Source organism: Pituophis catenifer, unplaced genomic scaffold, assembly GCF_029215685.1.
Source record: "Pituophis catenifer annectens isolate HBS135680 unplaced genomic scaffold, rPitCat1.0.hap2 SCAF_3, whole genome shotgun sequence".
In the NCBI taxonomy this organism is placed as follows: domain Eukaryota; kingdom Metazoa; phylum Chordata; class Lepidosauria; order Squamata; family Colubridae; genus Pituophis; species Pituophis catenifer.
The window spans coordinates 191,065,779-191,085,245 of record NW_027256883.1 but is presented as its reverse complement, the minus strand read 5'-3'; the positions used below and the strand labels follow the sequence as shown (position 1 = coordinate 191,085,245).

The 19,467-nt window shown below is 38.1% G+C and overlaps 1 protein-coding gene across 2 annotated transcripts in view; it reads right to left on the bottom strand.

Annotated features, from left to right (window-relative positions):
• Positions 1-13,079, bottom strand: part of RIMS4 (regulating synaptic membrane exocytosis 4) — a 99,161-nt gene extending 86,082 nt beyond the window's left edge. For both annotated transcript variants that reach the window (XM_070940001.1, XM_070940002.1), the window contains exon 1: positions 12,983-13,079. In XM_070940001.1, coding sequence (XP_070796102.1) covers positions 12,983-13,079 — 97 coding nt within the window. The remainder of the gene's footprint in view (positions 1-12,982) is intronic.
• Positions 13,080-19,467: the final 6,388 nt, after the last annotated feature.

The following is a 19,467-nucleotide window of genomic DNA, read 5'->3' as shown; positions in this document are numbered from 1 at the left end:
GATATTTTAAAAAGGTTGAAACTGAAAAACAATTTCTCACATAATAATTTTGAAGGGAAAAAAGGTAGGTTTTTTATTGTTTTACTTTTTTCTGATATTTAAAAAAATGTTTTGAGCATTATTATTTCCCTCCTGGTTCTCATTTTCTTTTTTTGTAAACGCATAGAAATTATGCTGTCAGACAACACAGATGAAAATACAAATTCATCTGATGCTTAAATTAAAGATAAATATGCAGATGTTACCACTGAAACAATTACCTTTGCAATTATGAAAAAGCTTTGGAATGTGTATATTTTTAATATTGGCCTTTTAACATTTTTGCATGTAGATGTATACTTCCTTGAGTTATATTTATTTAATTTATTTTTATTTATTTATTTATTTGTCAAGAACGTATTAGGTAATTTATATAATTATAAGCATGGATAGAAGACATAAAATAGATACAAGTAGAGGAAACATTAGGACAGGGATGGTAAGCATGCTGGTGCTCTTATGCACGCCCCTTACAGACCTCTTAGGAATGGGGTGAGGTCAACAGTAGACAATCTTAGGTTAAAATTTTGGGGATTTTGGGATGAAACCACAGAGTCAGGTAATGCATTCCAGGCATTGACCACTCTGTTGCTGAAGTCATATTTTCTGCAATCGAGTTTGGAGCGGTTTACCTTAAGTTTGTATCTATTGTGTGCTCGTGTATTGTTGTGGTTGAAGCTGAAGTAGTCCTTGACAGGTAGGACATTGTAGCAGATAATTTTATGAGTTACACTTAGGTCATACTGAAGACAGCATAGTTCTAAGTTTTCTAGGCCCAGAATTTCAAGTCTGGTAGCATAAGGTATTTTGTTGCGAGCAGAGGAGTGGAGGACTCTTGTTAAATATTTCTGGACACGTTCGATTGTATTAATGTTCCCCAATATTATATATTATAATGTATTATATATTATAATATATTATAATGTATTATATATTATAATATACATAATATTATATTAGATATATATATATTATATTATGTAATGTATTATATTCCCCAATCTTGTCATGTGTAATACATATGCAACCATAATAAAAGGAAGCAAACTTTTACTGCACTTAAAGAACTCAAAGAGCAGATTTTTTTACAAGAAATATGCTCAATGGATGAGGATAAGGATTAGCTGCAGAAAGAATGGGATTAGTGAATTTACAAAAATAAAATGGAAGTGGCCATGTTAATAAAAACACTTTTGTTTCCATGCTGCTAGTGACAGAATGACAAAGATCTTTATTTTATTTTTGCTGGTTGTAGAAAAATTATATTTTGATTTATACCACTATACCACTACTATATTTTATGTTTTTCTAAACAATTTCCCCCTTATTATTCATATGTTTCAATAATCGGTACAGATTTTAAAGGTGCTAATCTAAGAAACTACAGACTTTAATTTAGATAGCACTAAGAGCACTAAGGGCCAGGTTTTGTAGATGCGTCAAATTACCTTAACTGAAATAAATTATATCTTTATATAAAATTATTCTCACTGGATTTTTAAAATATTTATTCATCATCTTTGTTTATAATATATGGATTTAGTATATAAAATACAATTGCAATATCTGATCATCTTTGCAACGGAGGAATTCTTAAACATTTGGTATTTGAATATTTCCTGGCAAAGAAATAATTAAAAACAAAACACAATTGACCTTCACAAATAGATAATATGCAGGTGTGGGTTCTATTTACTTTTATTAACCGTTCACATCGCGCCAGTGCTCTCTTTTGCACATGCGCAGAAGCTTCTGCACATGCGCAGATTACCTATGATGACGTCCAGGTCAGTGGGCGGAGCCTCCCACTGGTTTTACTACCGGTTCTTGCGAACCTGTCCAAACCGGGGGCAACCCACCACTGGTAATATGAGACAAATATATATAAGACAAATCATTTTATATGCTGCACGGAAAGGAAATAGCATTTCCAAGAAGAAAAATTAATTGAATTTTCTACTCAGTCCTTTCTTAAATTTTTCAGGGAACTGCAAAGTCCTAAGTAAAAAATTGAATAAACTGATTTCTACTAGGATAAATTATGCATTAACAAGTCCATGGTTTGATTATTTTGGAAAAAGAAACGGGACACTTTGGTATATTGATTAAACAGCAGTAAGGCCTGAATTTTATTCAAATGATTTGGGGCACTCATAATACTTACAATTCCTGAAGAGATAAATTGCAAATTTTACAAGTTTTAATCACATTCTTATAAAAATATAGGCCTTTTCTTCTCTCAATGGAATATTTTATATCAACAAAATGAGTTACTTGTTGAAACTATTCAGACGGAAGATGACTGATTATATGAGGAACACTAAAGGGCAGAGGAGGGATGGTTTTTCTATAGAACAGAATGAAGTCTATACAGATTTCTACATTTTAAAACATTTATATCTTTATCACATCATGCCTGCATCAGTGGTGGGTTGCTCCCGGTTCGGTCCGGTTCTTGCGAACCGGTAGTAATGGCGGCAGGAGGCTCTGCCCGCCCGCCCAGACGTCATCATGAATGATCTGCGCATGCGCAGAAGCTTCTGCGCATGAGCGAAGCAAGAGCGTGTGCATGCATTCCCGTTGCGAACCGGTAGGGTAGAACCCACCCCTGGCCTGCATGTTTTATGCTATTAACTTCTATTACTCCTGTATCAATCATAGCACATATAGACTCATATTTCACTAACGAACATAGATCTTAATATACAATCTGGCATTCTTGTTAACTGACAAGAAAGTATGACATGCTTAATAATTCCAATCAATAACAACAGCAGCACAAATAATTTTTGCACAAAATTGGAAGAGTAGTGACATACCAACGGAAGTAATTAGCAAAATCATGGAATATGCAGAAATTGACAGACTCACAAAGGAATTACAAAATAGAGAGGAGCACGATTACTATCTAATGTGGGAAAAGTGGTACACCTGGTTGGAAGATAAAAAAGGGAAAAAAGAATAGGAAGTAAGTGGAGTGACCTAATACAGAAATAGGAACATAAACTACGAATACAGGTTAACAATGAACCACAAAGATAGACATAAGAGAAGGACCAAACAATGAGGAGTCAAAAGCACAAATAAGAACATACAGTACAATTGCAATAAACGGGATAAATCTTTGAATTTTTGCTTATATGTTTACATGTTTTGTATGTTTTGTTGTTATTTGTTTTGTCTAGTTTGTATTTTTAAATGAAAAATGAAAAAAAAAATTCCAATCAAGCATGATTTATTTATCATCAGGGTCTGAAGATTTGAAAGTATTAGTGAACCTTGTAGTTCTAAATAATGCTAAAGAAAACCCACCCAGCTATATTGCAGACTGTATAATTGAAAAAATTGCTATAATTTGTCCCTGATTCTCCCAAAGAATTGTGGGAATTATAAACTGTTGATAATATTATGGATTTTTTGGTCTTTCAAAAAGAAAGTAGTGCTGAATAGTCTCTTTGCACAGAGATACCAAAGTATCTTTGCCATATTATTGTTCTATAATCCTCAAGTAACTATCAAGACAGATCTTAAGGCAACTCACTTTCCTCTCCAGTTCCACTAAAGTTACAGTCTATTTAGAGACAGCAATATATTCAAAATAATGTTACCATCCAAGGTATCCTGGGAACACCAGGCTGAACAAAAATAATTAAAGCAAAGTATGCTTAGTATGATGTAATATTTAAATGGTGGAAAATGGACTAGTCCATCCTTGCCATAGAAAATGTGTTTATGCCAGGCACTGTTTCTCAGCTGAATTTACCTTACAAAATTGTGCTATGGAGATATAATTAGAGGAGGGAGAATAAGCACACTGCCTTAAGCTCTTGGAGAAAAATGTTTAAATAAATAACAATGAAATTGGAGAACGGTGATGTTACCCAATATTTAGGTTTTTGTGCAACCTAAACAGACCTTTACAAAGGTAACCCAGATTTATATAAAATATTCTTTCAATATTTATAGTTCTATTTCCATAAAGGATTTTTATCTCCCATGCAATAAATGCACTTTCTGAGGGAGGCAGCAAATGCTTATAACTATATCTGCAACATGCTAAAATATGTAAAAACAATTCAGAAATCTAAAAAAAAATTAGGATTAATTATCATATAAATGCATACGTTTGTACATACAGTATAGAGAGACAGCTTTGTGTAGTGGTTAAAGTGCTGGGCTAGAAACTAGAAGACCATGAGTTCTAGTCCTACTTAGGGTGTGAAAGATAACTGATTGGCTTTGGGCCAGTCACACTCTCAGCCCAACCCACCTCCCAAGGTTGTTGTGGGGAAGGAGGAAGGAGTATTATATTTATTCGTTGCCTTGAGTTTTTTATAAGGATAATAAAGGCATAACGATAAAACAAATAAACAGCCTTGCAGCCATACCATAAATGGCTGTATACGGAAAACAGAGCTAGCTACAACCCCCATGGAAGCTCATCGTACATAAAAAAGACAAGCACTAGTGATTCTGTATTATGCATACAGGAATTTGTCCTATTAGCATTTATTTCAGAACATCTGCCAAAAAACACAGAGAGCTTTCTTAAACATCTTTAAATATTTTTTTTCAATTTTATTTGGTGTATTTTGGATTACTTCTCCACTATGTGAGAATTTAAGTAAGTATACAAATAAAAAGTATAAAATACATAGCTACAAAAAGTTAATCAATGATGAAAATATTGTTCATTGAACCATCTTTTGGCACGCGATGGCAAAAAGGTTAGCCATCACTGATCTAAGGGTTCAGATTTCTTATCACTTGATGCCTGGTCTTTTCAAACTGAAAATCCAAGGACTTTCTGCAAGCCAAACTCTACCATATAGCTATGATCTTGGCCTCAACCCAATAGCATCCTTTGGAAGAAGAAGACCTCTTTCAAACATCTCAGCCAAGTTCTTCCTTCATATAAGCCAGTTCAAACTTTGTAGGTCTTTAAGAATTAATATTTTAATCCCCCTGCAACTAATCTCCATACAGATCAGTTGAATCTCTGGCTCACAGCCCAGTTCATAAAATACTTCTCTAAAACAATGCTCAGTGCAAACTGCAGGAAAAAAAGAAGGGAGATTACAGTTCTAATGCGACAAATAATTGATCCTAGTTTAGAGCTCTTACATAATTTCTTAGCAGCAACTGTTTGGTTTCTTGCTCTTACAAATCATTTGCTTGCTTGTGAATCCAAGCAAGTTTCAAGTTCATTGCTTTTTGGCTTACTCTTACTTTTGGTCTCTGCCTTTCAACTTTCAGAAGTGCGAGTATATCATAGTCACTAGGAGTATAGCAACAATTATGTGACCTTGGAGTTCCCTAGTGTATCACAACAATAATTCACAAAATTGTCTTTGATAAACCAGCATTTTCATGGGTCTCTTAAATGTCTGATTCTCAAAGGAAGGGTATCTCTGCAAGTTACTATACTCACAGAGCCAAACTCGAACTCAAACATTTTCACAATCCTAGGATCTGATTCAGTGGTGGGAGTCAATTTTTTTTACTACATGTTCTGTGGGCGTGGCTTGGTGGACGTGGCTTGGTGGGTGTGGCAGGAGAAGGATACTGTAAAATCTCCATTCCCTCCCTACTCCAGGGGAAGGTTACTGCAAAATCTCCATTTCCTCCCGATCAGCTGGGACTCATGAGGCAGAGAATAGATGAGGGTGGGGCCAGTCAGAGGTGGTATTTACTGGTTCTCTGAACTACTCAAAATTTCTGCTATTGGTTCTGCAGAACTGGTCAGAACCTGCTGAATACCACCTCTGATCTGATTCCTGCAACTCCAGTTTGGATTATTTTACACCAACTGTAGGAGGTACAGTATGTACTGTATGTATACATATACATATAAAATTTAAAGGCACTTTAAAGTTTGCAGCGAAGAGTTCTGTTGGAATAATTTACTTGAGAGCTGCTATTACTCCTACGTAGCACTGCACTTTGAGCAAGAATGTGGATTAGCTAAAGTGGAATGGAAGCCTCAGAGAACACTTAATATAAAAAGCTCTCGAAATAGTGTGGGGAAATAATATTTTCAGCCTTTGGGGGAGTGGTCTAGCCAGGACTTTGACTTATAATGCACACCTAGATTTCTGAATCTTTTCTATGTCTGTTATCTAAGTTCAATGGTAACACCTTTGTTTTTTAAGTCATAGGTGAGGATTGACTGTTCTTGCTGTTTTCCATCTGCTATTAAAGTCTTCTGCTTCTCTGATCATGATCATTAGACAAGCTCATTTGCTTTGACCTACTGGAATAAGATACTGACAATGAACTTCAGCTCTCATCTATAATATAAGAATGCTAATGCTAATGTGTTTTCCATGACTACCTTAAGGATTCTCAAATAACATATGCAAAAGTATTTTGGATGCATTAAAAATGCTATAAAACCATTATTTTATATGGGGTTGCCTGCAGTCTGTCTTTCCAGAAATTTCTAACAAAGCAGAGATGGTTCTCCTTTAGGCTTTCCTCTATTTTCCCTTATTAAATTACTGCATAGTTTATTTTATCCATTTGTTTCAGGACTGTCATGATTGCTTTTAACTGTCTGTATAAATATTTATATTTATATGACTTATAGAATTTTTAATCTGCAGTAGTTCATTCTGTTATTCCTTGAGAAACATCTTAAGGGTTTACTGTTGGGCATAATATGCATTTTATCTTATCTTTTCTAGATGCAGTGGAAGAAATATGAACCATTGTTTTAATCATGGGGCCAAATTTATATATATCTTTTTAATTGTATTTTAATGTTTGTAGTTTATGTTTTTACTTGGCTGTTCACCGCCCTGAGTCCTCAGGGAGAAGGGCGGTATACAAATTTAAAAATAAATAAATAAATAAATAAAACCAGAAGATGCTCTTGTTTCACAAAACACAATTTAGAATAAATGATACTGTATATATCAGTCGTGAAATCACTTTATTTGGCAAAGAAGTCTGACTTTGTTAAAGCCATTGTATTGGCTAGCACAACTTGAGACATACCCTATTTCCCTTTCAGCATTCTGAAAACAATAATCCCAGTGCATTTGCATGAAAAAAAATGTGTACATAATTGTACACAAAAAATATAGCATAATATTAAAAATTGTGTCAAGGAAAAAATGGGAAAAAGATAAGGAATTATGAGAACAGGAATGGCATTACAGGGGTAAAGATATTGCTTTAAAAAGGAATTTATCTTACAACATTAAGTTATTTGCTTAAGTTAGCACTCCTCTAGAATAACATCAGATCACATGCAGATGGTTGTTTTGGTTTTATTACTCTGCCCCCAATTAAAACGGATGGGAGGACACAAGATAATTGCCCAGTAACCTATTGCTGGCAGCATGCACGTGGTACATTGTAGTTATTTAAAATATATTAACGCTGTATTAATTTTCATCTTTTCATCCAACTCACTCTCTGCAATTTAGGATTTATGGAAACCAAACTGCAACCTTTTAGAGCTTTCTACATTGCTCACTTTCCATCTGATCACGTAATAATGCAAAAAAACTTCTCATGTTCTATAGTTCTCAGCCTGTTCTATAGTTAAAGTCATGTACCCAGGGGTGAAATCCAGCAGGTTCTGGAGAACCGGTAGCGGACATTTTGAGCAGTTTGGAGAACCGGAAAATACTACCTCTGGCTGCCCCAGGAGTGGGGAGGGAATGGGAATTTTGCAGTATCCTTCCCCTGGAGTGGGGTGGGAATGGAGATTTTGCAGTATCCTTCCCCCCGGAGTGGGGTGGGAATGGAGATTTTGCAGTATCCTTCCCCACCACACCCACCAAGCCACACCATGCCCACCAAGCCACACCCACAGAACCAGTAGTAAAAAAATGTGGATTTAACCAGTGCATGTACCCACAAACACACACACACACACAAATGTATAGAGACAGGATACACAGAAAACATTTGGAATCACTAACTTAATATCACTATTGACTCCATTAATAAATAGGGATAAAAAGATAGAAATGTAATGTTTTCTCTATTATATTGTTCTTTTCACATTGTCTACATCAAGCTATGATCAATTAACTATCCAAATGCATGCACACCTTCCAAATTATTTTGTTTAATATCATTATTTAGAAGTACAATAAAATAGAATAACAGAATGCTGGAAATCAGCCAATAAAATGCTGGAAATCAGCCAAACAAATAGGAGGAGAGTTGGAGATTATGCTGGAAAATATGCTGGAAATTAGCCAATAATGGTGGTAGGCTTGGAGGAGACTATACTAGAAATTAGCCAAAAATAGTTGGTGCTTTGGAGGAGACTATGCTGGGAATCAGCCAAATATAATATGCCTGGAAAACAGCCAAACAATAGAGGGAGGTATGGAAGAAAATAAGCCAGAAATTAGTTTAAATAAAACATGTTTTTGTGATAAACCTGTGTAACATGAAAACTGTAATAGATGATAAGTGTTTTTAAGTGTGTTTAAGATACTAAGATTCGAGGAAAAGGGTCAAGAGATTAAGAATTAGATAGAATTTTGTTCTATAAAGTGTAATAAAAATGGAGTTGTATTGAATTTGAAATTAAGATTTATGGTGATAAAATTGTAAGGTAAACAATTAGAATAAGAGGTTATAATATTGTTAAAAATTATTTTGACACTGATGGTAAAAGATACAAGGTGAAGAAGAACAAGATAAAATCAGGATTGATATATAGATATAAAAATGAGCAAAAGTTAATTTGAAATTAAAATTGTATTGATATAATGGATTTGTTTAGGTGAAGATGCTAGACTTTATGTTAAAATCTGTTCTTTTATGTTTTGAATTTCTATCCGTAAAAGATGTAATGGGAACTTGTGAATGGAGCTTGTTAAAGGAATGTAAGCGTAGTAACTATCTATGACCGGATGGAAACTCTGTTCTTGAAAGTTATATTTTATGTCTCTGTTTGAAAAAAATAAAAAATATTTACCAAAAAATAAAATAAAATAGAATAACAGAGTTGGACCTTGGAGGTCTTCTAGTCCAACCCGCTGCTTAGGCAGGAAACCCTATACCATTTCAGACACAAATGGTTGTCCAAACTCTTCTTAAAAACTTCCAGTGTTGGAGCATTCACAACTTCTGGAGGCAAGTTGTTTCACTGATTAATTGTTTTATCAGGAAATTTCTCCTTAGTTCTAGGTTGCTTCTCTCCTTGATTAGTTTTCATCCATTGCTTTTTGTCCTGACCTCAGGTGTTTTGGAGAATAGCTTGACTTCCTCGTCTTTTGGCAACCCTGAATTATTGGAACATTGCTATCATATGACCCCTAGTCCTTCTTTTCATTAAATTAGACATACCCAATTCCAGCAAACGTTCTTTATATGTTTTAGCCTCCAGTCCCCTAATCATCTTTGTTGCTCTTCTCTGCACTCTTTCTAGAATCTCCACATCTTTTTTACATTGTGGTGACCAAAACTGGATGCAGTATTCCAAGTGTGGCCTCACCAAGGCATTATAAAGTAATAGTAACACTTCGCGTGATCTTGATTCTATCCCTCTGTTAATGCAGATAAACTTGATCAAAGAATACACATTTGAAAGATAAAATCATAAATGTAGATCAACCTCTACTAAGCTGGTATTCTACTTCTGGAGTTACAGCCCTAGCACATCTGGGGAATTTTAAGTTAGGGCTTAATGTAAGATTTTTCTGACCCAGGTAGAATATTTGGTGTTATCAATTATTCCTGTGCTGACTTATTCAGCTGTTCTTTTCAAGTGATTAGCTATGTTAATGAAATAATTTGTTCAGCCCATGTTTTTCTATGTCCAGTTGTCCATGTGCAGATTTCAAGCAGATACAAATCTCTGTGTGATGCCCTTTGTGAGTGTTTATTTGTGAGGCTATTCTAGGACCCGGTATTCTTCCACAACTGATACTTTTCCTTTTTCTTAAAGGAAGGCTTAATATGTGCATTTCCATCCAATTACTCATCAAATTGGCCTCATCCTTCCCCTTTCCATACGCAATACATGTTGCTTCTTCGGAAATGACTCTTTGACAAAGAAATTTGGAATTATCAGTGGATGTCACACTAGAGGAAACGTAATTAGAAATAAAGTTAATAACCAATGGTTACAAGGGTTACACATTAACCATCACTTAAAAGAGAGACCCAGGATTAGAAATGATACCTAGAAAAGAAATATGAAAATAGCAGTAAGATACCAAAAGATGGTTACTGTTAAACTAAATGAAAACTTTTAATGTAGGGCCACAAGTTTACACACAAGGGTACAATCCAGGGTACTTTATTAAGGGAAAGAATTTAAATTGCGTGCCATCCAGTTCAAATATGGAACTTAAATACAATAATATTGCAGTTTTTCTCAAAAGGCTGTTGACGGATAACTCTCATTGCTTGGTGATGGCAAGATAAATCTAGAAGTGGAAGGCAGGTGGTATAGCCTTCCCAAAATATTCTGAATTTGTCCCTTCCCAAAGCATTTATTGCTGCCTGAGGCAGCCAACACAGTTGACCCAATAGTATGGGTGAACATTTATCTTTATTAATTGGCAACTCTGATTCTGCAGAACAGTTTGCATGTAGCTGTAGCAAGAAAATCTACAAACTCACTTTCCATTTTATACTTTCATAAAAAAAGAAAATAGCACGGAGCTACTACACATGAAATATCAAGGAAAGACAATAAGGATAAGATTTTTTTCATTAGAGGTGCTTCTACTTTTTCTCCCACACTCAAAAACTTTAATCTGGAGAACAGCTTCAATATCTCAGAATATAAGAATGTATGTTTAATTAATTTTAGAATATAGGGATTTTTTTCCTCTTAGATTCTACAAATCAATCTCACTGGCCCACAAAATGTAAGCTGTAGTGGAAGAGCTAGTATTGGCTCATAAAGAGTATATCTATGAGATTAACATCTGGCATTTTAAATTTGAGTAAATCAATTAATTGAGTAAATCCATTAATTAATGCTTTTATCTCTCCCTCAGGAAGCAGACTTGTGTTCCTCTAAAGGAATAATAATAAAAAAGAATCTCCAGCTTTTCAAAGTCAACAAAGTCCCAGGTTGCATTTTTCACATCTGGTATTATTTTTACAATGCATATATTTGCTTGAATTTTAGCCACATTGATCCAATAAACGAATCAAAATCTTTATTGTAGCTGTGTACCACTGTATTGATGGATAAAGTTTTCTTTTAATTTGCAAATTTAATTAAACATTAAAATGTTATTCTTTAATTAGCATGATTTAACTATTTACATGTATAAAATATTTGCTGTGTTTGTGCAGAGTCAAATCAATATATTCTTGATCAGTATATGATAACAACCGGTGTTTAGGATACTTGGAAAGATTCATTGTCAGATGAGGCCTTTTCATCATATTTAAACTTTTGCATTTCAGTGTTTTTCTCAGAAGGCTGAGGAGTAAAAATAGAAGGATTAAAATATATGTGATGCTTTTATAAATACACTGACTTCAGTAAAAATCAAAAGGTAAGGAGTTTGATTATGGGAAAAGTGACCCTTTAATTGTATGCACAGTAATTCTGAAATCTAGCTCGGCATACTTCACAGGACACATAGACAGCATGTACAAAGAGCTGCATCTGGCAGCTTGCAAAAAAAGAATTAGCCAGATTAAATAAAATTGTCATCATACTGACTCAGGTAGAAATTGACTCAGCACATCCATGACCATACCATTCCTATTGACAGGCCAACAAAACTTCAAAATCTAGTCCATCCTGTATCCTGCACTTTAGTCATGCTGTTTGAGGATTATGGGAGCTGATATTCAATATCTGGGGCCACCGGATTGCAGACATCTGTTTTACAGGCTAATAGCAGTCACTGGTTCTATGCTAGCAGCCCTAGCTCTATAAATTCAGAGAAGGAAACTGCACACATACACACGCTTCTTATTCACATCCTGGATTTGAATACTGCTATCCCATAACACACTTTCATTGATACATTAGCCTCCTCCACCATTTACTCCCACCTTCCATTCATTCCTCTCTAGCATTCAACCACTGCATATTATAGCTTTCCTCAATCTGATTATTGAACAGCAACTCCTCTTAGCAGCAGCCAGCACAGCTAATGGCCACATTGGGTGGAAGCTGTCACTCAACATCTCTGGAAGGCTTGAAGTTGGGTAAAGCTGGTGCCCTGACTTACTTTCTCTCTCTGTCTGACATGACTGGATTCCACTTTTCCCTTTTCTTGGTTGTTTATCCAAAAAAATGCCCTTGGCTCATTCAAAGCCTGTTTATTTCCTACCAGTTTATTTAGTTTCACCAATGCCCTGTTTCCACACATCACAGGGCAGAAAAGGTTTCACAAAAGTGGGTGAATTCTTCCCCAGCCAACGGCCTTTCCCAAATGTAAGCTTCCTCATTTTTAGTTCCATTCACGATGGTTTTCACTGCTGCCAAGCTGCAACAGTGGGAGATTGAAATGCACCCAGCGGGAAAAACCACACAGAACCGTTCCCTTTTGCACCCTGATGTAGACCACAAGGAAAGGAGGATGAGCGTTCCTGGAGACAGCCTTTTTCTCACCCTGTTTTTCTTCTCTAACCCTCCACCAGAAATGGAGAACCCCCCCCCCCAAAAAAACCCACCTCACCCCATGGTGGAGGGAAGACAAAACTAATCCTTCTCTGGGTACCATCCTACTGTCTGAGGCTCAGGGGCTTTTAGTAGGAGGGCACCTGCTTGGAGAAAGTTGGTGCCTTTTATTTGGGGGGACGGGGGGGGGAGCGGGGGACAGGGAGGGAGGAGTTTGGGCTGTAGGCACCCTATTGCCTATAAGGTAGGCCACCTCCTTGAGTTCACTCCAGCGGGTCGGGGGTCTCCTGCCTCCCCCCCCCCAAATCCCTCTCCAAACCGCGGACAGGTCCTCCCTCCTCCCCTTTGATCCTCTCCCCCCCCCAATCTTACCCGCCTCTTCCTCATCGAAGCTGTTCATGCAGGGGAAGTAAATGGCCAGGGCTTCGAAGGAGGCAGACAGGCTGAGGCGACTTTGCGAACGCTCCATGAACAGCCCCGCGCCGGGGGCGCCGCCGGGGGCTTCGGCCGCCGCCTGCGATTTGGCCAGCTTCGACGCCCCATTCTTCACTCGGAGTACAGCCCGCGGCGTCTTGGCTGCTGAGGGGGGCCTCGGGGAGGTGAGAAAAGGGCGGCAGGAGGAAAGGTGAAGCGAGTCAAAAGACGGGAAGGGGAGACGGCGAGGAAAAAGGAGCCGGGACCCAGGCGACGATGGAGAGGATGGAAAGAGCCGCAGAAACGCCGGCGGGGCGGGCGAGAGAGAGAGAAAATAAGCCGCGGCTAGTGGTACCCAAGGGAAAGAGAAGGCTGGGTTGAGGGATGCTAAGCTGCTGTTGTCGGGAAAGGGCTGATGCTGCAGCCGCCAGCCCCGGCCAGGAGGGATACAGAGGCTACGATTGCAGCTGATGCAGCAGTGCTGAGATGCTGAAGTTGCTGGCGCCGCCAGAGACTGAAGACGCTTCCGCTGCTTCCAGAGATGCAGGCGAGAAGACCACCTGCTGCTCAGTCCCGTCTTCCCAGACGCCCTTGTCTCCGCCGCCCGGTTCCCAGTCAACTACGTCCCTTGCAACTCCTTGCGGCGGATGCTGCTCTCGCTCCGCTCCTTCATTCACTCCAGCGTCGGGGGCGGAGTCTGCCGTGAAGTCATTCCTGGAAGGCAGTGCCTCCAATCGTAGCCGGCTGGCGAAAAGCGAAGGGGCGGGAGATGGGGTGGGGGGGGGGGGGAGAGAGAGAGAAACGCTAATCTTAAAAGGGGCTGAGCTACTACACTGGTTGGCGGGGGTTGTTGCTAAGCGAAAAGCGAAGGCGCGGGCGTCCCCCTCCCTTCCTTTCGGAGTCCACACTACCCAGTTTTCGGCTCATGAAGTTCAGCTCTAGAGCGCGACATGGAATATTAAATACCATCCATCATCTGGAATTATTTAGCTTCCCTATCAGAATACTGGAGAAAAGAGTGGGTTTTTTTAAAGGGCAAACCCTACATGTCTATTCAGCACCTAACTCCCTGAATTAAAAAGCAATAGGGGTTGTACCACCTTGGACTTGTGGAAACAACAACTGTAAGAAAGAAACTTCATGGTGGCAGGATTTATAGAGCAGTGGGATGATCTGTCTAGAGAGGCTGTAGGTTCTCCATCTCTGGACCTTCACGTCTCATGGATGATTTGCTTTTCCTGCGCATGGCTGAAGCTTGGACTAGATAAGGGGTCAGCAACCTGTGGCTCTGGAGCCGCATGTGGCTCTTTCACCCCTCTGCTGTGGCTCCCTGTCATTCAAAATATGTGTGCAACTGCCAATGTGCGACACCTGCCGGCATGCGATTTATTGAGCTTTTCAACCTCTGGTAGGCCAACCATGGATAAATCCAAGAAAAGTAAAGTTTCAGAAAAAAACAGAACGTTTTATTCAACTACATATGCTAGTTTCGTGGCCGCTCAAGAAATAGTCAGGCACGGGAAGGGTTTTGTGGCTCCCGGTGTTTTCTTTTCTGTGGGAAACAGGTCCAAATGGCTCTTTGAGTGTTTAAGGTTGCAGACCCCTGGACTAGATAATCCTTTGGTCCCTTCCAATGCTATGGCTGCTTTTACTCTTGGGAGCTAAACAGAGTCAGGCCTGGTTAGTATTTGGTTAGCACAGTACATTTGTAAACTAGACTTGAAAGGGGCAAAAGACATACTGGAAGAAAGCTATGGACAGTCCTAGGGATGTTTCTATCGTTATCAGGAGTTCAGCTGTACTTCAGGGCCGGGGGTGGGTTTACCTTTAATCCCCAGATAAATTGGTGAAACTACCTTCCTTAAAGTGATGCCCTGCTGATAGGTTTAGTTGGAAGGAAAAAAATTCTAGGTACATCTCAGTCTTCCTTAGACAAGGAATCCAACCTGAGCAATAGAGGAACAGGTTTTCTAACTATGCACAAAGATTTGTTTAAGGATATACATTATAGAGATACAGAAAGCCTAGCACCCAGCTAATTGCATCCTACCAGAAGGACAGTCAGAAAGTAAAAGCGTATATGTGAAGGCCTGGGAGCAAAGGCAGAAGGACCCCATCCTGAAATAATGTCACAGAGAAGAGGCAAAGTGATAGAGGGGAGACCGAATAAATTCTTGACTCTGTCTGCCTCTTATGGCCAGTAGGTCAAGAAATGCCAGAGTCATTGTAACGGAAATTACACTTCCTAGCTGAGATTTAAAGGGGGCAGGATAAATCTGTCACAGCTGTAAATCATGAGACTGGGGTAAAAGAGTAATAAATAGATAAAATGCTGCACAAAAATTAAGAGATCACATCGGCCAAACTTTTTAAAGACCGCTAAGGAAGTAACAATAAGATACATTATTCTAGAAAAGCAACAATGCTTTTTAAATCATATACATATCTATTTGAATTGATTTCAGATGGTAATGCTATCAGTTTGAACATGTCAGCTGAATGAATGAGGTGTTAATGAATATCAGTAGAATATAACCGCTGAAATAATCAGAATCCAGGCACATATCTATGCCTTGCTGTAATATTTAACTTTTGATTAGTGGTCAAGCTTTAAGAAAACTGTAAAGGAAAGACAAGTAAGAAATAAACAAATTTGGGTCATGAAAGAATGAAACACAAACATAAAAATCAGTTATAGCACAAACCTCTTCATATTGTTATCTTTTATTACATTTCTTTATACATATTTTCAAACTGTCATCCTTTAACTTAGTGATTCAGATATAAAAAATGAGAATCAGTTTATTTCTAAAAATCTCAGTATTGGTCATTCTTAAAATGGCTGCCTTGAAAACTTTAAATATGTGTGAAATGCCTGAGATAGTGAACATGAATGTTAACAAAATACTCATTTTTCAAAACATAGTCTGGGTGAGGATGCTACCAGTGTTCCTTCCAGGTTAAGATGATCCTTATCATTTCAATTAATCTTTATCTTTGTTTTTCTGTGTAGTACATATATCCAGTCAAAAAAAGATATCTACCATCTTTATTTTTTAAATTGCCTGGAGATGAGCTGTATCAGAGATGGGCATAGGTCAATTGGTGCTCATGAGCATCATGTAGAGAATTCTGACCTAAATTTAAGAATTTAATTTTCCTTTTTTTTTTAATCCTGTGTCTGTCCAACTCCCCCCCCCACTGCTTATTCATTCCAGTAGTTGTCTCTTCTTAATGCAAAGCAACTCCAATATTTCAGCATATCATTCTCACTCTTATCTAACATATATAATTGAAGAGTCTATTGTTCTTTTGTCAGTTTTGACTTTAAATGACCACATAGACATAGTTTTACCTGGATTGTCAATTACTGAGTTATTGTAAGTTGTCCTTAGGATGTCAATGACAGTACCTAGCCATCCTGTTTCCTATTAGTCTCTTTTATTTCTTTTCATTTTTCCAAATATCAGCGTCTTTTCCAATAACCTCTGCTTTGTGTTATCTTTGTATTATTTAACTATTAATGCTAAAATATTTTAGCTTTATCTTAATTCTTGTTATAACTGAGGGTTTTTCCAAGTCCCTGACAATGTACTTCTTTATTGTAATTGTGATGTTTCCACACTTCAAAATTTTGTCTAGACCAGGGCTGTCAAACTCCTGGCCCGCAGACCAGATGCGTCATGTGCTAGCCACGCCCATGCCTGTTTTAGTGATGGTGGAAAAACTTTCGATACATCGCATGATGCTGCCGTGATGATGTGAGTTTGACACCACTGGTCTAGACTAACCAAGAAGCAGACATTGTTTAATATCTACAGTCACTTTTGATGTGAATTTTTGAGACTTGATGTTTTCTGGAATTCAGTTTTTATTGGGCATATTTTCATGACTTGCTTTTTGTTTTCTCCTTGTTTTTCATCTATTTTCACTGTATCAGCAGAAAATATTCTGCATTCTTTTGCTTACAGCTTTTAGGATATTTTTGCTCACTTCATCTTTAATCTTGTCATGAGTTTTAGCCTATAACTCTTCAGGCACCCTGTTAATGACATCTAACCCATTAAACTTGTTCTTTACCTTAATATTCGGTCATGTGGAATATTGCTGAGGTAATATTTTATTGTCTCATTATTATGGTTTATTTTAAGTTTAATTTATTGTTTTGCAAAGCGTTCATAATCTCAGCCATGATCAGCACCACATCTTGTTTTTGCTGATTGAAAATAACTTCCCTATTTTAATTTGCACAGTACATAGTTAATTTGATTTTGTGGGTCCATCTGGTGATATTCATGTAAATAAAGTAATCTTTTAGGTGGCTGGAAGTATTTACTATAATTTCCTCAGCAGAACTCTTTCAGTCTGTCTCCTGCTTAATTTCATACACCAAGGACAAAATTTCCTGTTATTTCAGGTGCTATTTCATTTCCTACTTCAGCATTCTAGTCTCCTATAATTAGTATGATATATTTTTAAGGTACTGCATCAAGATGTTGCAAGTCATCAACAAACTAATCTGTTTTCTCTAAATCCTATTGGTGCATAGACCTGAATCACCATGACATCAGTTCACTGGTCTTGAACTTGAATTGAGATAATTATACCATTTTGGGGATTGTATTCCAGCACTAATCTTGACACCTCTTTGTTAATAGTTATGAATACTCAATGTCTTCTACGTTTTTCTTGTCTGCAATAGATTTTATGTTCTTCTGATATCAAATTACGTAGCTAGCTGTTGTTGAATGAACAGAATGTTACTGTTCAATCTTGGCATTTCTGCTCTTACAACAAGTTTGCATGATTTTGATATTCTGTTATCAGCAGTATCTTTACATCCTCAAACTTTCCTTTTGCTTCTTGGTATATCAGCAACCACACATCCTTTCAGCTTTAATCCAGACAGTGGATAAACCTTAGTGCTATTCACATGTGCTCTTTGCTGTTCCTCAGTCATTTGATAGATACCTGGAAATACACTAGAATAACCTGGGGGACTCACCTTCTAATGTCAGGTTGTAATTATTGTCTTAGATGTGAATGCTTTGTGGGTTTTCTTGGCAGAACCCTGCAGTAGTTGCCCTTTTCTTCTTCAGTGGTTCATATTTGGTTTAATCCATCATCTCATTAATATCCCCATTTCATGGTAGCAGCTGTGCCAAATATATGGTTGGATCATCATTGAATTGCATACCATGTCCATGAAACAGACAAAGCCAGGGTTTTTAGAACTTCAAAAATCAGTATATGATCAGAAAATTTAAACAGATACAACTAGGTTATCATGATCATGGCATAGAAAGTCCCAAGAGATCAAGGAGGGCTAGGAGGGATGCTCTACTTCCATACTGGTCCCCCCCAAAATCATCCATAAATGGAATCAATGCTATCTCAGTACTGTATCCTGTAACCTGAGCAGAAGGGGCCAAGATAATCCATTTTATCCAAAACTTTTTGGAGTTGTAAGCCAATCACCTTCTCAACAGCTTTTCCTAAAAAGAGAAAGTTGGAAACTGATGAAAATTGTCCTGTATCTTTGTGTCCAAGTAAGAGTTCTTGAAGAGGAGATACCCTAAAGATGTGGGATACCATACTGTCACTCAAGGAAGTGTTTGATTTTAGTAAACTGATTTTTCATTAACTTAGGCAGTCTATTGTACCATTTTAATTTATATATTAAATTTCTTTAATATATAACCTTTCTAGCGAAGGTTGTCTAGAGTGTGGTAGCACGTCAGCTCCTGCTGGCCCTGGATGAAGCGGATTACCTCGACCCGTGCCAATCGGGTTTCAGGCCCAGGTACAGCATGGAGACGGCATTGGTCGCGCTGGTGGATGATCTCTGGAGGGCTCAGGACAGAAGTTATTCCTCTGTTCTGGTCCTATTAGATCTTTTGGCAGCTTTCGATAGTGTCAACCACGGTATCTTGCTGCAGCACCTCGAGGGGCTGGGAGTGGGACGCACCATTTTACGGTGGTTCTCCTCCTACCTCTCAGGTCGAACGCAAGCAGTGTTGGCAGGGGGGCAGAGATCAATCTTGAGGCCCCTCACTTGTGGGGTCGGTTCTCTCGCCCCTTCTGTTCAACATCTATATGAAACCGCTGGGGGAGATCATCCATGGTTTCGGGGTGAAATACCACCAGTACGCTGATGATACTCAGCTCTTTATATCCACCCTGAACCAACTCAGTGATGCCCTCGACGTGATGGCCCGATGCCTGGAAGCAGTACGGGTCTGGATGGGAAGGAACAGTCTTCGGCTCAACCCTGCCAAGACCGAGTGGCTGTGGGTACCGGCATTCAGTCCAAAGGAAAGGTTCCATCGTTGGCTATAGGGGGTGAAATTTTACCCCCTGTAGACAGGGCACACACCGTGGGTGTCCTCCTGGACTCACGGTTGAGTTTAGAAGACCATATAACAACCGTGACCAGGGGGGCA